At 37.3% G+C, this 20,214-nt stretch overlaps 1 protein-coding gene and 1 pseudogene across 1 annotated transcript; both read left to right on the top strand.

Annotated features, from left to right (window-relative positions):
- The first annotated feature begins 2,405 nt into the window (after positions 1-2,405).
- Positions 2,406-3,096, top strand: LOC128064734 (mRNA turnover protein 4 homolog; annotated as a pseudogene).
- Positions 3,097-16,731: 13,635 nt separating this feature from the next.
- On the top strand, positions 16,732-17,608 carry LOC128064897 (splicing factor U2AF 35 kDa subunit-like). Its single transcript, XM_052657888.1, has one exon. It carries the CDS (start codon positions 16,756-16,758, stop codon positions 17,467-17,469), a length of 714 nt encoding a protein of 237 aa, XP_052513848.1. The 5' UTR covers positions 16,732-16,755; the 3' UTR covers positions 17,470-17,608.
- Positions 17,609-20,214: the final 2,606 nt, after the last annotated feature.

The raw sequence follows: 20,214 nt of genomic DNA, 5'->3' as shown, positions 1-20,214 counted from the left end.
GAAATAAAAGTATTGAGCTATAGAATGTGTTTCAATTTGAATGACCATCATTAAGTAGATATGAAAATAAAAACCTACAATAGATATACAAAAATTAAAGAGAAAGAAAAGGTTTTTATAACCGAACACTAAAAAATCAAACCACAAGGGCAGAGACTAACAGAAGACAAGAACAGAGAAGAGCTACAAAAGTAACAAGAACATAAGTAACAAAATAGAAATAAGCAAATGCTTATCAATTATGACTTTAAGTATCAATGTACTAAATGCTCCAATCATAAGAGCTATGTTGGAGATTGGAATAAGTAAAAATAAACATCTATGTGCTGCCTACAGGAGATTCACTTAGAACCAACGATGCACACACTGAAAGAACAGTGATTGAGAAGTTATTTCATGAAAATGGAAATGAAAAGAAGCTTGTGTAGCAATACTCACATCAGACAAATTAGAACCTGAAATAAAGTTTATAATAAAGACAAATAAGGGCATTATATAATTACAACAAAGGCCAACCAAAGAAGAGAATATAACATAATAAATATATGTGCACCTAATGTAGGAACACTTAAATATATAAAGCAAATACTAATAGATGTAAATCAGAAATAATCAGTAATTCCATAGTAGTTGGGAACTTTTTACCGCACTTCCATCAATAGATAGAACTTCTAGACAGAAAATAAATAACCAGTGGCCTTTAATGAAACATACAACCAAATGAATTTAACGGATATCTACAAGATTTTACATCCTAAACAGCAACATGCACATGTTTTTAAATTGGACATGGAATATTCTTCAGGATAGATCATATACTATGTCAAATAAAAAATCTCAATTAATTTAAGAAGATATAAATTATATCAAGCATTGTTTCCATCCACTATGCTATACTAAAAATCAATTAATAGAAGAAAACTGAAAGAAAGAAAAAAAAAAAAACTCAAACGTGGAGAAATGCTACTAAATAGAACAATGGGGGTCAATGAAGAATTCAAATAGGAAATCAGATATTGTGTTGAGACAAAAGAAAATTAAAACACAATTTTCCAAAATCTTTGAGACATAGAAAAATAGTTATGAGGGAAGTTTTTAACAATATTATATTACCTCGAAGTAGAAGAAAAAAAATCTCAAACAACCTAACTTTTCATCTTAAGGTACAAGAAAAGAACAAACAAAACTCAAATTCAGCAGCAAGAAGGAAATAATAAAGGCTAGAGCAGGAATAAATAAAACAAAAGCCAAAAAGTAGAGAAAAATCAATGAAACTCTATATAAAATAATAAATGATACTGATAAAACTTGTCAGACTCATTATTAAAAAAAAAGAAAGGGCTCACATAAACAAAAGTAGTCTAAAAGTAAGAGAATTACAACCAATACCACAAAATACAAATAATCACAAGAAAATGATATGAAATGTTATACACCCAGAAACTGGACAACCTAGAATAAATAGATTAATTTTAGAAACATATAATCTTCCATGACTAAATGAAAGATTACCATGATATCAAAACTAGACAAAAATACTACCAAAAAAAAAAAAAAAAATGACAGCCCAATACCCCTGCTGCTCCTAGGTGCAAAAAGACTCAATGAAAGACTAGCAAACCAAATTCAGCAATAGATAAATAAAACCATGCACTGTGAAGAAGAGAGATTTATTCCAGGAATGCAAGAATTTTTCAATGTTCACAATCAATGTGATTCATCACACACACACACACACACACACACACACACACACACAGATAGAATTCACATGATTACCTTAATAGATTAGAAAACTATTTGAAAAAAATCAATGTTGGTTTGTGATAAAAAAAAAAAAAAAAAAAAACCTTCAACAAAGTTGTTATGGAGGGAGCATAACTCAGCGAACTAAAGCCTGTTGTTACCAAACCCACAGCTAACATCACACTCAATGGGGAAAATGTCAAAACTTTTCCTTCAAGATCAGAACCAAGGATGCACAATCTCGCCATTCTATTTAACATAGAATTGGAAGTCCTAGACACAGCAATCAGAAAAGAAAAAGAAGTAAAAGCCATCCAAATTGGAAAGGAAAAAGTAAAATTGTTACTATTTGCAAATGATAGGAAACTATATGCTGAAGTCTCCACCAGAAAACTATAAGAATCGATACATGAATTCAGCAGTTTCAGGATATAAGATTAATATAGAGAAGTCTGTTGCTTTTCTGTACACTAATAACTTCTATCCGAAACAAATCAAGAAAGCAATCCAATTTGCCACCTCATCAAAAAGAATAACATTCTTAGAAATAAAATTAATCAAAAAGGTGAAAGACTTGTACTTTGAAAACTATAAGACTTTGATGATGGGAACTGTGGACGATTCATTTAAATGAAACACATCTAGGTGCCTGCAGTGAGATGCCCAAGTCCAAGTGCAACAAGAAAGTCTTCCTAACCAAAACTGCCAAGAAGGCCTTGGAAATGAAACAGAACTTGATAAAAGAGCTTCAGGAATGTGTGAACACATACAAATACCTCTTCACCTTCTCCATGGCTAGCATGAGGAAGAACAAGCTGAAGGACATCCATAGTACCTGGAAGCACAGTCTAATGTTCTTTGGCAAAAACAAAGTGATGATAGTGGACTTGGGTCAAAGCCCATCTGATGAATACTAAGACAATCTGCATCAGGTCAGCAGGAAGTTGAGGGGTGAGGTTGGTCTCCTTTTTGCCAATGGAACTAAGAAGGAAGTAAATAAGTGGTTCATGAAATACACAGAAATGGACTATATCTGAGTATAGTCTGCTTTCACCATAATCTGGACCTGGAGCTCCTGGAACAGTTATCAGATTCCATGGAGGCACACCTGAGGCAGCTGGGTCTGCCAACAGCCCCAAAGAAAGGCGTGGTGAACCTGCTGTCCGACTACAAGGTGTGCAAAGAGGGCAATGTGCTGATTCCAGAGCAGGCCCACATACTGAAGCTTTTTGGGTATAGGATGGCTGAACTCAGGGTGACCCTGAAATACATGTGGGATGTGCAGTCTAGAGGTTCCTACAGATGGGAGATGACTTGCCAGGGTCAGAGGAAGACGATGATGACAGCTGATGGGCACTGGGGTCAGGGCCTCTGGACCTCTTCAGGCCTCATCCAGACTGGACCATGAGGGACTGCCAGTGCCTTCCTGGGAGAGCAGCCATGTATTTTGCTGTGGATGAACATGAGCGAGGGTGACAAGGACAGATTATTTTTCTATAAACAATGAAGCTGTCTTTCAGGATATCTTCTGCAAAGGGGATTTTTCTTGAGAAAAAAACTGTTAGGTTTGGGTTTTGATTTGGAAAAAAAAAATAACTGAAACACATCCAGTTTTTTTCTGGTTTAGAAGAATTAATATTGTTAAGTGTTCATATTACATGAAGCAATCTACAGATTTAATAAAATCCTTCATCAAAATACCCATGACAGGGATTCCACTGGTTAAGAATCCACATTCCAATACAGGGAATGTGGGTTTGACCTTGGTTAAAGAAATAATATCCCACATGCTGTGGGACAACAAAACCTGCATGCTGCAACTACAGAGACCATGCACCTCAACTACAGAGAAACTCACAAACCACGATTAAGATCCTGCATGTCACAACTAAGACTGAACTACTTTTACCAGTTTTCTCAGTAAACAATTTTCATTTTTCTAATAAATAAATAAATAAATTTTAAATACCCATGATATTTTCCATAGATCAAAAACAAATAATCCTAAGATATGTATGAATCAAAAAGACCTCAAATAGCTAAAGCATTCTTGAACAATAAGAATAAACTTTGGAGGGATCATGTTCCTTGACTTCAGACTATACTACAAACTACAATAATCAAAACAGTAAGGAACTAGCACAAGAAAAACATGCAAATCCATGAAACAAAATAGAGATCCTGGAAATAAGCCCACACCAATACCTTTAATCAATCTATGATAAAGGGTGCAAAAATATATAATGAGAAAAAACAGTCTCTTCAATAAATGGTGTTGGAGAATTGGATTGATACATGCAAAAAAAGAAAAAAGAGAAAGAAAGTAGAACATTTTCTTATAGCATACATGAAAATAAACTCAAAATAGATTAAAGACCTAAGTGTAAGATGAAAAACCATAAAAATCCTAGAAGAAAATATAGGCAGTTCACTCTTTGACATAAATCTTAGCAATATTTATATGGATCTGTCTCCTCAGACAAGGAAAACAAAAGTAAAAACAAACCAATGTGACCTAATGAAACTTAAAAGCTTTTGCATATGCATGGAAATCTCATACTTTTTACATAAGTATGGGAAATCCTCAACAAAAAAAAGGCAACTTTCTGAATGAGAGAAGATATTTGTAAATGATATGTCTGATAACAGGTTAATATACAAAATATATAGAAACCTCATATAACTTAATATTTTTTAAAAAGCCCAATTAAAAACGGACATAAGATTTTCCTGGTAGTTCAGTGGTTAAGAATTTGCCTGCTAATGCAGCAGACACAGATTCAATCCCTAATCCAGGAAGATCTCACATGCCACAGAGAAGTTAAGCCTGTGTTCCACAGCTATTGAGTACGAGCCCTAGAGACCAGGAGCTCAACTTCTGGGACCATATGCTGCAACAACTGAAGCTCATATACTCTAAAGTTCATTCTCCAAAAGAGAACCCATCTCAGTGAGAAGCCTCCCACCACAAAAAAAGAATAGCCTTCACTCACCACAACTAGAGAAAAGCCTGTGCAGCAACAAAGACCAAACACAGCCATAAAAAAATAAATATGTATTATTTTAAATGGGCAAAAGACCTGAATGGGAATTTCCGAAGAATTCATACACATGACCAACAAGCACATGAAAAGATGCATAACATCTGTAATCATCAGGAAAATGCAAATCAAAATCCAGTGAGATATCACCTCACAAAAGTCCAAATGGCTATCATCAAAAACACAACAAATAACAAGTGTTGCCAAGAAAAGTGAGAAAAGAAACCCTAGTACACCATTGGTGGGAACTTAAATTGGTACTACTATAGGAAAAGTACAACTGCTTCTCAAAAATTAAAAATACAACTACCATATGAGCCATAGACATCATATATGCAATTCTACTCCTGGGTACATTTCCCCTATCCCCACCCCACCCCCCACAAAAATAATTAGCAATTAGATATATAAACACCAATTTTCATGATGCATTATTTTATTTAGCCAAGATATGGAAGCAACCTTAATGTTCATCAACAGATGAATGGATAAAGAAGATATGGTGTATACATACAATGACTATTACCCAGCCACTAAAGTGAATAGAACTTTTCCATTTGCAATGATATGAATGGGCCTGGAGGATATTATGTTCAGTGAAGTAAGTCAGACAAAGACAGATATTATATGTTTTCACTTACATGTGGAATCTAAAAACAAAACATGTTAACTGGTATAATAAAACTGAAAGAGACTTGAGATACAGAGAACAAATTGTTGTTCAGTGATTAAGTCATGTCCCGCTTTTTGCGATCCCATGAAAAAACTAATGGTTACCAACACAGAGAAGGATGTGGGGAGGGGCTATATAGGTGAAGAGGATTACAAGATATAAACTACTAGGTATAAATAAATTTGACACAGAAATGAAGTGCACAAAATTGGGATATAGCCAATATTTTATAGTGTCTTTTTATCAAATATAACATAAAAATATTGAATGACTATGTTGTACTCCTAAAACTAACAATATTTTAAGTGAACTTCACTTTAAAAAAGTACATCTCCCTTATTTTACCTTGCCCATGTACAATCAACTGATCACCAATACCAATCTCTGCATAAATCAGCCAAGATTTTCACCTTCAGGTAAGAACTAAATTGACACATGACAACAAAAAGGCAATATTGATTGAGGTGATAATGGATTTCATCAATGACTAGAGATGGAATTTCATTAAGTTGCATATCAGTAAGCATGAACATACTAACTGTCATTGTCAATGGTCTCAGCATTTTAAAAATCACGTTGAAATGATTAGAAAAAAAGTTACAGAAGTGACAAATACTATGAGTTAGATGCAAAAAAATAATGAATAATTTGTCTTTCTTTGTATTTTATTACAAAAGCTAAAGTAAAAGAGAAGATCTTCAAAGATTTAATTTTCCTCCCTGTCTTTACTTGTTCAGAATTTTGTTTCCATTGCTTAATTTCTATAATCATAAGAGACAGTCTTATCATCTAAGCACTTTTCTGGCCTTTGTCTGCATGATTTTCTGATGCCTATATATTCTTCATGGATGTCAGCAAAAGAGCAAGATAACATTCTCTTTAAATTTGGAAAATAACTGTACCAGCGATTCAAACTGTAACTTGACTCATGCAGCGTTTTTTCTATATGGCACCATCCCTTATTCTAATAATCAGGGAAATTAAAGAAACCCAACAGTTTCCTCTCATTTCCTGCTTTAGAGGAATTCATGAGCTATCACTTCACTAAATTAAGAAGAGGTGCCAGGAAAAAAAAAAAATGTATTAGTCCATTGTCTCCTAATTTCCAACTCTGAGATAATTTTGATTGTAGATTCACTAAATAGTCTCTTACCAGGATAGCCTTTAAACTCTGAATATAAATTTTGTCTTTCTGAGCCTTTATTTCATTTATAGAGATTTTGCAGAATGTCCCTAGAAGCTTTTCCAGTTCTAATATCCCAGGATTTAGAAGAAAAACACAACTAGCATTGTAATGGAGATAATCGAGTGACAAAATCCCTAATTATTTGTAGAAATAAAGAAGAATCAAAGCAAAATGTTATTGATTTTTAGATACCAGGTGCTCTCTCATTCATTTCCTCATGGTAATGAAAATAATTTTACCATAGAATCTTTGAAATGCCCTAGATGATAGCTTATTTTTCCAATTCCTACTTGAAATACACTGACTTTTACATTTTGAATGAATCGTTAAACCTACTTCTGCATTTTTGTTTATTTTTAGTAGGGTTAATTGCACTTGGCAGAATTATAGCTACAATATCTATAAGGAGTATTCTGCTCTCAAATGCTTTCTTTGTACAGTAAGTATATCTTCTGGTCTAGATGCTATCCAGTGTGCATGTTATAAAACCACTTTTTATAAAATATGTAAACCTGTAGAGGAAATGATGGGGGAAAGAAATGGGAAATCCTAGTCTCACAGTGTGATCCACAGAGAAAATGTCTCTCTGGCTCTGTATTCAAAATGGGTCTGTTCCAAAACAGTTACTCATCCTCAGATCTCCACATGCTCCTCTTCCAGGGTGACAATATCTTAAGCACACTCCAAAGTCTTATTGTTTCAAATATTGTTGTTTTCTTTTACTTTCTTGTACTTTCCTTCCCTTAATTTTTCAAGACACCCAGCATAATCAAAGTAAATGCCCTCTCTGCTATATATATATATATATATATATTTTTTTTTTTTTTCTTTTCCAAATAAAGAAGTGGGAAGCAGGGTGAATTTGTTCTACTTGAGTGTTTCTGCTTTTCCCAGAGGAGCAACCGAACTTAAAATATTTTTTCCTGTCTTTCACAGCACACTTTTACATTTCCAAAAATAAAAGTATGGATTCTAAACCCCATTTCTGTCTCCTCTTCTATCTTGCCCTAACTTATGCCACAAATCATTTCTCAACATTTCCTGATATTTCTTTTGTCAATTGTTCTCTGTTCCTCATTTACTTTACCAACAGAATATTAGCTCTACTCTCAGCTGTTTCTCTGAATTCTTACTAATGAAAAACTTCTTATGAAATCTCTTCCTCGGTATATTTTTGGATCTTTGACTCTGGGTGTAAAAAGAGCTAGAAGTGGGCCTCTATGTAGTCATTCAGTTCCATTGGCTTAGACAAAATATACCTCCAGTTCATTACTCACCTGCAAAAGCAGCTTGCTCAGATAAAATGAGAGATAGGAAACACAAAATCTCACAAATATCTTAAAAGAGAGAAACCTGGAAGAACTTTTAGAAAAAAAATTATAAAAAAGAGTTTTATTACAAAAGCTGGATTCCTCCAAATATGTCCTAAAATATCCCCCTGCCATTTGGCTAATACCTTCCAAAATTTCATCACAACCCAAACAGAGTCATCTCTCTAAATGTCAATGCTAATTGTCATGTGACTATGTAAATTTTTTTCAAGCCTCTCCCCACCAAGGCTCCAAGGGTGATGTCTTGGCCTTTAGCATGGCATGACTTGGGCCTTACTAGTTCTTCAGTCATATCTCTTCTGTCCCAACTCTGTCCCCCTCCTCCAACTTGTATCCTATGCTTCAGTCATACACTGCACATCATTTAATGCATCTTGTTCATACTTCTCCCTCTGCTCAGAATAACTTTTTAAAAAATTATCTCAACTCTACATATCTCTGTTTTTAAAACTCAACTAATGATATGAAGCCAACTCTTGACACTCTCTTGGAAAACTTTATTTTTTTCATAACTTTATTCATTTAATTAGAAGCTAATTACTTTACAATACTGTAGTGGTTTTGCCATACATTGACATGAATCCGCTGTGGGTGTACATGTGTTCCCCATCCTGAAACCCAACCCCCATCCTCCTCCCCATCCCATCCCTCTGGGTCATCTCAGTGCACCAGCCCCGAGCACCCTGTCTCATACATCGAAACTGGACTGGTGATTCGTTTCGCATATGATAATATACATATTTCAATGCCATTCTCCCAAATCATCCTACCCTCGCCCTCTCCTACAGAGTCCAAAAGACTGTTCTTTTGTTGTCTCACATATAGGGTTATCGTTACCATAATTCTAAATTCCATATATATGAATTAGTACACTGTATTTTTTTTTTTCTGGCATACTTCACCCTGTATAATAGGCTCTAGTTTCATCCACCTCATTAGAACTGATTCAAATGTGTTTTTTTAATGGCTGAGTAGATAAACAGAGTGCATGATGAACTATGGATGTAGGTTCATGACACTGTACAGGAGTCAGGAATCAAGACCATCCACAAAAAAAAGAAATGAAAAAAAAGCAAAATTGCTGTCTGAGGAGGATTTACAAATAGCTGTGAAAAGAAGGGAAATGAAAAGCACAGGTGAAAAGGAAAGACATAACCATTTGGATGCAGAGTTTCAAAGAACAACAAGCAAAGATAAGAAAGCCTTTTTCAGTGATCAATGCAAAGAAATAGAGGAAAACAATAGAATGGCAAAAACTAGAGATATCCTCAAGAAAATTAGAGATACCAAGGGATCATTTCATACAAAGATGGGCACAATAAAGGGAGGAAATTGTAGGGACCTAACAGAAGCAGAAGATATTAAGAAGAGGTGGCAAGAATACACAGAAGACTGTACACAGAAGATCTTCATGATCCAGATAATCATCATGGTGTGATCACTCACCTAGAGCCAGACATCATGGAATGTGAAGTCAAGTGGGCCTTAGAAAGCATCAAAACGAACAAAGCTAGTGGAGGTGATGGAATTCCAGTTGAGCTATTTCAAACCCTAAAAGATGATGCTGTGAAAGTGTTGCACTCAATATGCCAGCAAATTTGGAAACCTCAATAGTGGTCACAGGACTGGAAAAGGTCAGTTTTCATTTCAATTCCAAAGAAAGGTAACGCCAAAGAATGTTCAAACTATTCAAATATTCAAACTGTTCAAACTGTTCAAATGTTCACACAATTGCATTCATCTCACATGCTAGTAAAGTAATGCTCCAAATTCTCCAAGTCAGGCTTCAGCAATACGTGAACCATGAACTCCCTGATGTTCAAGCTGGTTTTAGAAAAGGCAGAGGAACCAGAGATCAAATTGCCAACATCCGCTGGATCATGGAAAAAGCAAGAGAGTTCCAGAAAAATATCTATATCTGCTTTATTGACTATGCCAAAGCCTTGACTGTGTGGATCACAATAAACTGTGGAAAATTCTGAAAGACATGGGAATACCAGACCATCTAACCTGCCTCTTGAGAAATCTGTATGCAGGTCAGGAAGCAACAGTTAGAACTGGACATGGAAGAAGAGACTGGTTCCAAATAGGAAAAGGAGTACATCACAGCTGTATATTGTCACCCTGCTTATTTAACTAATATGCAGAGTACATCATGAGAAATGCTGGGCTGAAAGAAGCACAAGCCGGAATCAAGATTACAAGGAGAAATATCAATAACCTCCGATACACAGATGACACCACTCTTATGGCAGAAAGAGAAGGGGAACTAAAAAGCCTCTTGATGAAAGTGAAAGTGGAGAGTGAAAAAGTTGGCCCAAAGCTCAACATTCAGAAAACTAAGTTCATGGCATCTGGTCCCATCACTTCATGGCAAATAAATGGGGAAATAGTGGCTGACTTTATTTTTATGGGCTGAAAAATTACTGCACATGGTGATTGCAGCCATGAAAATTACAGACGCTTACTCCTTGGAAGAAAAGTTATGACCAATCTTGACATATTGAAAAGGAGAGACATTACTTTGCCAACAAAGATCTGTCTCGTCAAACCTATGGTTTTTCCAGTGGTCATGTATGGATGTGAGAGTTGGACTGTGAAGAAAGCTGAGCACTGAAGAATTGATGATTTTGAACTGTAGTGTTGGAGAAGACTCTTGATAGTCCCTTTGACTGCAAGGAGATCCAAACATTCCATTCTAAAGGAGATCTGTCCTGGGTGTTCTTCAGAAGGATTGATGCTAAAGCTGAAACTCCAATACTTTGGCCATCTGATGCAAAGAGCTAACTGGTTTGAAAAGACCCTTTTGCTAGGAAAGACTGAGGGCAGGAGGAGAAGGGGTGACAGAGGATGAGATGGTTGGATGGCATCACCGACTCGATGTACATGGGTTTGGGTGAACTCTGGGAGTTGGTGATGGACAGGGAGGCCTAGAGTGCTGAGGTTCATGGTGTCGCAAAGAGTTGGACGCAACTGAGTGACTGAATTGAACTGAATATTCCACTGGGTATATGTTACCACACCTTTTTTATCCATTCGTCAGCTGATGGACATCTAGGTTGCTTCCATGTCCTGGCTATTATAACCAGTGCTGTGATGAACATTAGGGTATACGTGTCTCTTTTCAATTCTGGATTCCTCGGTGTGTATGCCCAGCAGTGGGATTGCTGGTTTATATGGCAGTTCTATTTCCAATTTTTTTAATAATCTCCACACTGTTCTCCATAGTGGCTTTACTAGTTTGCATTCCCACCTAGAGTATAGGAGGATTCCCTTTTCTTCACACCTTCTCCAGCATTTACTGCACGTAGACTTTTGGATAGCAGCCATTCTGACTGGCGTGAGGTGCTACCTCACTGTGGTGTTGATTTGCATTTCTCTGATAATGAGTGATGTTGAGCATCTTTTCATGTGTTTTTAGCCATCTGTATGTCTTCTTTGGAGAAATGTCTGTTTAGGTCTTTGGCCCATTTATGATTGGGTCATTTATTTTTCTGGAATTGAGCTTCAGGTGTTGCTTGTATATTTTTGAGACTAATTCTTTGTCAGTTGCTTCATTTGCTATTATTTTCTCCCATTCTGAAGGCTGTCTTTTCACCTTGCTTATAGTTTTCTTTGTAGTGAAAAAGCTTTAAAGTTTAATTGGGTCCCATTTGCTTATTTTTGCTTTTATTTTCAAAATTCTGGGAGGTAGGTCATTGAGGACCCTGCTGTGATTTATGTCAGAGAGTGTTTTGCCTATGTTTTCTTCTAGGAGTTTTACAGGTTCTGGTCTTATGTTTAGATTTTAAAGCATTTTGAGTTTATTTTTGTGTATGGTGTTAGAAAGTGTTCTAGTTTTATTCTTCTAAAAGTGGTTGACCAGTTTTCCCAGCACCACTTGTTAAAGAGATTTTCTTTTCTCCATTTTATATTCTTGCCTCCTTTGTTGAAGATAAGGTGTCCATAGGTGTGTGAATTAATCTCTGGGCTTTCTATTTTGTTCCACTGATCTATATTTCTGTCTTTGTGCCGATACCATACTGTCTTGATGACTGTGGCTTTGTAGTAGATCCTAAAGTCAGGCAGGTTGATTCCTCCAGTTCCATTCTTCTTTCTTAAGATTGCTATGGCTATTTGATATTTGTTTGTATTTCCATACATATTCTAAAATTATTTGTTCTAGCTCTGTGAAAAATACTGCTGGTAGCTTGATAAGGATTGCATTGAATCTATAGATTACTTTGGGTATAATACTCATTTTCACTATATTAATTCCTCCAATCCATGAACACGGTATATTTCTCTATTTGTGTTCTCTTTGATTTCTTTCACCAGTGTTTGATATTTTTCACTATATAGGTGTTTTGTTTCTTTAGGCAGATATATTCCAGAGTATTTTATTCTTTTGTTACAATGGTGAATGGAATTGTTTCCTTGATTTCCCTTTCTGTTAATTCATTGTTCAGTTCAGTTCAGTTCAGTTGCTCAGTCGTGTCCAACTCTTTGCGACCCCATGAATCGCAGCACGCCAGGCCTCCCTGTCCATCACCATCTCCCGGAGTTCACTCAGACTCACATCCATCGAGTCCATGATGCCATCCAGCCAACTCATTCAGGGTCGTCCCCTTCTCCTCCTGCCCCCAATCCCTCCCAGCATCAGAGTCTTTTGCAATGAGTCAACTCTTCACATGAGGTGGCCAAAGAACTGGAGCTTCAGCTTCAGCATCATTCCTTCCAAAGAAATCCCAAGGGTTGATCTCCTTCAAAATGGACTGGTTGGATCTCCTTGCAGTCCAAGGGACTCTCAAGAGTCTTCTCCAACACCACAGTTCAAAAGTATCAATTCTTCTGTGCTCAGCCTTCTTCACAGTCCAGCTCTCACATCCATACATGACCACAGGAAAAACCATAGCCTTGACTAGACAGACCTTAGTCGGCAAAGTAACATCTCTGCTTTTGAATATACTATCTAGTTTGGTCATAACTTTTCTTCCAAGGAGTAAGCGTCTTTTAATTTCATGGTTGCAGTCACCATCTGTAGTGATTTTGGAGCCCCCAAAAATAAAGTCTGACACTGTTTCCACTGTTTCCCCATCTATTTCCCATGAAGTGATGGGACCGGATTCTCATTGTTAATGTTTAGGAATGCAATGGATTTCTGTGTGTTGATTTTGTATCCTGTAACTTTACTGTATTCATTGATTATCTCGAGTAGTTTTCTGGTGGTGTCTTTAGAGTTTTCTATGTAGAGTATCATGTCATCTGCAAACAGTGAAAGTTTTACTTCTTCTTTTCCAATCTGAATTAATTTTATTTCTTTTTCTGCTCTGATTGCTGTGGCCAAAACTTCCAAACTATATTGAATAGTAGTGGTGAGAGTGGTCACCCTTGTCTTGTTCCTGACTTTAGGGAAAATGCTTTCAATTTTTCACCATTGAGGATAATGTTTGTTGTGGGTTTGTCATATATAGCTTTTATTATGTAGGTATGTTCCTTCTATTCCTGCTTATGGATGATTTTTGTCATAAATGAATGTTGAATTTTGTCAAAGGTTTTCTCTGCATCTATTGAGATAACCATATCCTTTTTATCTTTAAATGTTAATGTGGTATATTACATTGATTGCTTTGCAGATATTGAAGAATCCTTGCATCCCTGCAATAAGCTCACTTGGACATGAAGTATGATCTTTTTAATATGTTGTTGGATTATGTTTTCTAGAATTTTGTTAAGGATTTTTGTATATATGTTCATCAGTGATATTGGCCTGTAGTTTTCTTTTTTGTGGCATCTTTGTCAGGTTTTGGTATTAGGGTGATAGTGGCCTCATAGAATGAGTTTTGAAATTTACTTTCCTCTGCAATTTTCTGAAAGAGTTTGAGTAAGATAGGTGTTAGCTCTTCTCTACATTTTTGGTAGAATTCAGCTGTAACACTGTCTGGTACTGGGCTTTTGTTTCCTGGAAGATATTTCATTAAAGTTTCAATTTCCATGCTTGTCATGGGTCTGTTAAGATTTTCTGTTCCTTCCTAATTTAGTTTTGCAAAGTTATACTTTTCTACGAATTTGTCCATTTCTTCCAAGTTGTCCATTTTATTGGTATAGTTGCTGATAGTAGTCTCCTATCACCCTTTGTATTTCTGTGTTGTCTGTCGTGATCTCTTCATTTTCTTTCTTTTTATTTCCCCATTTTCACTTCTAATTTTGTTGATTTAATTCTTCTCCCTTTGTTTCTTGATGAGTCTGGCTAATGTTTTGTTAATTTTACTTATCTTCTCAAAGAACCATCTTTTAGCTTTGTTGATTTTTGCTATGATCTTATTGGTTTCCTTTGTATTTATTTCTGCCTTAATTTTTAAGATTTATTTTCTTCTACCAACCCTGGGGTTCTTCATTTCTTCCTTTTCTAGTTGCTTTAGGTGTAGTGTTAGGTTATTTATTTGACTTTTTTCTTGTTTCTTGAGGTAAGCATATATTATTATGAACCTTCCCCTTAGCACTGGTTTTACAGTGTCCCATAGGTTTTGGTTTGTTTGTTTGCTTCAATTTCATTCACTTCTGTGCATATTTTGATTTTTTAAAAATTTCTTCTGTGTTTTGTTATTCACCAGCGTGTTTTTCAGCCTCCATATGTTTGTATTTTTAATATTTTTTTTTCCCTAAATCAAAACCCTTATGATTATACCGTGGACGTGAGAAATAGATTTAAGGGCCTAGATCTGATAGAGTGCCTGATGAACTATGGAATGAGGTTCTTGACACTGTACACGAGACAGGGATCAAGACCATTCCCATGGAAAAGAAATGCAAAAAAGCAAAATGGCTGTCTGGGGAAGCCCTACAAATAGCTGTGAAAAGAAGAGAAGCGAAAAGCCAAGGAGAAATGGAAAGATATAAGCAACTGAATGCAGAGTTCCAAAAAATAGCAAGAAGAGATAAGAAAGCCTTCATCAGCAATCAGTGCAAACAAATAGAGGAAAACAACAGAATGGGAAAGACTAGAGATCTCTTCAAGAAAATCAGAGATACCAAGGGAACATTTCATGCAAAGATGGGCTCAATAAAGGACAGAAATGGTATGGACCTAACAAAAGTAGAAGATATTAAGAGATGACAAGGACACACAGAAGAACTGTACAAAAAGGATCTTCACGACCCGGATATTCACGATAGTGTGATCACTCATCTAGAGCCAGACATCCTGAAATGTGAAGCCAAGTGGGCCTTAGAAAGCATCACTACGAACAAAGCTAGGGGAGGTGATGGAATTCCGGTAGAGCTATTTTAAATCCTGAAAAATGATGCTGTGAAAGTGCTCCACTCAATATGCCAGCAAATTTGGAAAACTCAGCAGTGGCCACAGGATTGGAAAAGGTCAGTTTTCATTCCAATCCCAAATAAAGGCAATGCTAAAGAATGTTCAAAATACCACACATTGCACTCATCTCACACGCTAGTAAAGTAATGCTCAAAATTCTCCACGACAGGCTTCAGCAATATGTGAACCATGGACTTCTTGATGTTCAAGCTGGTTTTAGAAAAGGCAGAGGAACCAGAGATCAAATTGCCAACATCCTCTGGATCCTGGAAAAAAGCAAGAGATTTCCAGAAAACAAAATCTATTTCTGATTTATTGACTATGCCAAAGCCTTTGACTGTGTGGATAACATTAAACTGTGGAAAATTCTGAAAAAGATGGGAATAGCAGACCACCTAACCTGCCTCTTGAGAAATCTGTATGCAGGCCAGAAGGCAACAGTTAGAACTGGACATGGAACAACAGACTGGCTCCAAATAGGAAAAGGAATACGTCAAGGCTGTATATTGTCACCCTGCTTATTTAACTTCTATGCAGAGTACATCATGAGAAACGCTGGACTGGAAGAAACACAAGCTGGAATCAAGATTTCTGGAAGAAACATCAATAAACTCAGATATGGAGATGACACCACCGTTTTGGCAGAAAATGAAGAAGAACTAAAAAGCCTCTTGATGAAAGTAAAAGAGGATAGAGAAAAAGTTGGCTTAAAGCTCAACATTCAGAAAATGAAGATCATGGCATCTGGTCCCATCACTTCATGGGAAATAGATGGGGAAACAGTGGAAACAGTGTTAAACTTTATTTTGGGGGGCTCCAAAATCACTGGAGATGGTGACTGCAGCCATGAAATTAAAAGATGCCTAATCCTTGGAAGAAAAGTTATGAGCAGCCTAGATAGTATATTCAAAACCACAGACATTACTTTGCTGACTAAGGTCTGTCTAGTCAAGGCTATGGTTTTTCCAGTAGTCATGTATGGATGTGAGAGCTGGACTGTGAAGAAGGCTGAGCGCTGAAGAATTGATACTTTTGAACTGTGGTGTTGGAGAAGACTCTTGAGAGTCCCTTGGACTGCAAGGAGATCCAACCAGTCCATTCTGAAGGAGATCAACCCTGGGATTTCTTTGGAAGGAATGATGCTGAAGCTGAAACTCCAGTACTTTGGCCACCTCATGAGAAGAGTTGACTCATTGCAAAAGACTCTGATGCTAGGAGGGATTGGGGGCAGGAGGAAAAGGGGATGACAGAGGATGAGATGGCTGGATGGCATCACTGACTCAATGGACGCAAGTCTGAGTGAACTCCGGGAGTTGGTGATGGACGGGGAGGCCTGGTGTCCTGCGATTCATGAGGTCACAAAGAGTTGGGCACGACTGAGTGACTGAACTGAACTGAACTGAACTGACATCTAATCTCTCTGCATTGTGATAAGAGAAGATGTTTTAGTCGGCGGCGGCGGCGGCGGCGGGTGGGAAATGGCGGAGTACTTGGCCTCCATCTTCGGCACCGAGAAAGACAAAGTCAACTGTTCATTTTATTTCAAAATTGGAGCATGTCGTCATGGAGACAGATGCTCTCAGTTGCACAATAAACCGACCTTTAGCCAGACCATTGCCCTCTTGAACATTTACCGTAACCCTCAAAACTCTTCCCAGTCTGCTGACGGTTTGCGCTGCGCTGTGAGCGATGTCGAGATGCAGGAACATTATGATGAGTTCTTTGAGGAGGTTTTCACAGAAATGGAGGAGAAGTACGGGGAGGTGGAGGAGATGAATGTCTGTGACAACCTCGGAGACCACCTCGTGGGGAACGTGTATGTCAAGTTTCGCCGTGAAGAAGATGCGGAAAAGGCTGTGATTGACTTGAACAACCGCTGGTTTAACGGCCAGCCGATCCACGCCGAGCTCTCCCCTGTGACCGACTTCAGAGAAGCCTGCTGCCGCCAGTACGAGATGGGGGAGTGCACACGGGGCGGCTTCTGCAACTTCATGCACCTGAAGCCCATCTCCCGGGAGCTGCGACGGGAGCTGTACGGGCGCCGGCGCAAGAAGCATAGATCGCGGTCCCGCTCCCGAGAGCGTCGCTCTCGGTCTCGAGACCGCGGGCGCGGCGGCGGAGGTGGCGGCGGCGGAGGACGGGAGCGCGACAGGAGGCGGTCGAGAGACCGCGAACGGTCTGGGCGATTCTGAGCCATGCCATTTTTACCGTATGTCTGCTAGAAAGTGTTGTAGTTGATTGACCAAACCAGTTCATAATGGGAATTTTTTTTAAAAAACAACAAAAAAAAACAAAGATGGGTTTCTGAATAAAATTTGTAGTGATACAGTGAAAAAAAAAAAAAAAAAAAAAAAAAAGAGAAGATGTTTTAAATGGTTTCAACTTTTAAAAATTTACCAAGGCTAGATTTATGGCCTAGGATGTGATCTATCCTGGAGGATGTCCCGTGTGCACTTTGAAAAAAATTAAATTCCATTATTTTTGAGTGAAATGCCCTATACATTATCAGTTAGGTCTAACTGGTCCATTGTATCATTTAAAGTTTGTGTTTCCTTTTTAATTTTCTGTTTTGTTGATCTATCCATAGCTGTGAGTGGAGTATTAAAGTCTCACACTATTGTGTTATTGTTAATTTCCTGTTTTATACTTGTTAGTATTTGTCTTACACATTGTGGTGCTCCAATGTTGCGTGTATATATATTTATAATTGTTATATATTCTTTTTGGATTGATCTTTTGTTCATTATGTAGAGTCCATCTTTGTCTCTTTTCACAGCCTTAATTTTAAAGTCTATTTTCTCTGATATGAGTATTGCTACTCCTGGTTTCTTTTGGTCTCTATTTGCATGGAATATCTTTTTCCAGCCCTTCACTTTCAGTCTGTATGTATCCCTTGTTTTGAGGTGGGTCTCTAGTAGATAACATATATAGGGGTCTTGATTTCGTATCCATTCACCCAGTCTTTGTCTTTGGTTGGGGCATTCAATGCATTTATATTTAAGGTAATTATTGATAAGTATGACTCATTGCCATTTAGTTTGTTGTTTTGAGTTCAAGTTTATACACTCTTAAGATCCTTTAGCATTTGTTGGAGAGCTGGTCTGGTGGTGCTAAGTTCTCTCAGCTTTTGCTTGTCTGTAAAGCTTTTGATTTCTCCTTCATATTTGAATGAGATCCTTGCTGGGTACAGTAATCTTGGTTGCAGGTTTTTCTGTTTTATCACTTTAAGTATGCCCTGCCATTCCCTTCTAGTCTGAAGAGTTTCTATTGAAAGATCAGCTGTTATACTTATGGGAATCCCCTTGTGTGTTATTTGTTGTTTTTCCTTTGCAGTTGTTAATATTTGTTCTTTGTGTTTGATCTTTGTTAATTTGATTAATATGTCTTGGGGTGTTTCACCTTGGGTTTATCTTGTTTGAGACTCTCTGGGTTTCTTGGACTTGGGTGACTATTTCCTTCCCCATTTTAGGGAAGTTTTTAACTATTATTTCCTCAAGTATTTTCTCATGGTCTTTATTTTTGTCTTCTTATTCTGGGACTCCTATCATTTGAATGTTGGGGTGTTTAACATTGTCCCGGAAATCTCTGAGGTTGTCCTCATTTCTTTTTATTCTTTTTTCTTTTTTCCTCTCTGTTTAATTCATTTCTATGGTTCTATCTTCTACCTCACTTATTCTATCTTCTGCCTCCATTATTCTGCTATCAGTTTCCTCCAGAGTGTTTTTTATCTCATTTATTGCATTATTCGTTATATAGTGACTCTTTTTTATTTTTCTAGGTCCTTGTTAAACATTTCTTGCATCGTCTCAATCCTTATCTCCAGGCTATTTATCTGTAACTCCATTTTGTTTTCAAGATTTTGTATTGTTTTCACTATCATTATTCTGAATTTTTTTCAGGTAGATTCCCTATCTCTTCCTCTTTTGTTTTTCGGTTTGGTGGTCATTTATCCTGTTCCTTTACCTGTTGAGTATTTCTCTGCCTTTTCATCTTGTTTAGATTGCTGTGTTTGGAGTGGCCTTTCTGTATTCTGGCAGTTTGTGGTTCCTCTTTATTGAGGAGGTTCCTCACTGTGAGTGGGGTTGGATGGGAGGCTTGTCAAGGTTTCCTGGTTAGGGAAGCTTGTGTTGGTGTTCTGGTGGGTGGAGCTGGATTTCTTCTCTTTGGAGTGCAATGAAATGTCTAATAGTGAGTTTTGAGATGTCTATGGGTTGGTGTGACTTTGGCCATCCTAAATACTGAAGCTCAGGGCTATGTTTCTGTGTAGCTGGAGAATTTGTGTGGTATGTCTTGCTCTGGAACTTGTTTGCTCTTGGGTAGTGCTTGGTTTCAGTGTAGGTATGGAGGCTTTTGGATGAGCTCTTATCGATTAACATTCCCTGGAGTCAAGAGTTATCTGGTGTTCTCAGGTTTTGATCTTAAGCCTCCTGCCTCTGGATTTCAGTCTTATTCTTACAGTAGCCTCAAGACTTCTCCATCTATACAGCACTGATGATAAAACATCTATGTTAATGATGAAAAGTTTCTCCACAGTGAGGGACACCAAGAGAAGTTTACAGAGTTGCATGAAGAGAAGAGAGAGGATGGAGATAGAAGTGACCAGGAGGAGAAGAGGGGGAATCAAAGAGAGAGAGACAGATCCAGCCAGTAATCAGTGACCCAAGTGTTCTCCACAGCCCAGAACACATAAAAAGATTCACAGAGTTGGGTAGAGAAGAAAAGGAGAGGGAGGAGATAGAGGCAACCTGGTGGAGAAAAAGGAGAGTCAAAAGGGGGAGAGAGCAATCAAGCCAGTAATCACATTCCCAGGTAAAAATGGGTACTGAAGATTGGGTTCTTAAAGGTACAAAATTGATACCAAATACCATAAAGCAAAGATTAAAAATCTAGAGTAGAGGTTAGACTCTCAAAAATACAATATTAAAAAAAGTCACAAG

The sequence above is a fragment of the Budorcas taxicolor genome, chromosome 19 (genome assembly GCF_023091745.1).
Source record: "Budorcas taxicolor isolate Tak-1 chromosome 19, Takin1.1, whole genome shotgun sequence".
NCBI classification, from domain to species: domain Eukaryota; kingdom Metazoa; phylum Chordata; class Mammalia; order Artiodactyla; family Bovidae; genus Budorcas; species Budorcas taxicolor.
Note: the sequence above shows the minus strand (reverse complement) of the source record. Positions and strands in the feature narration are given on the sequence as shown.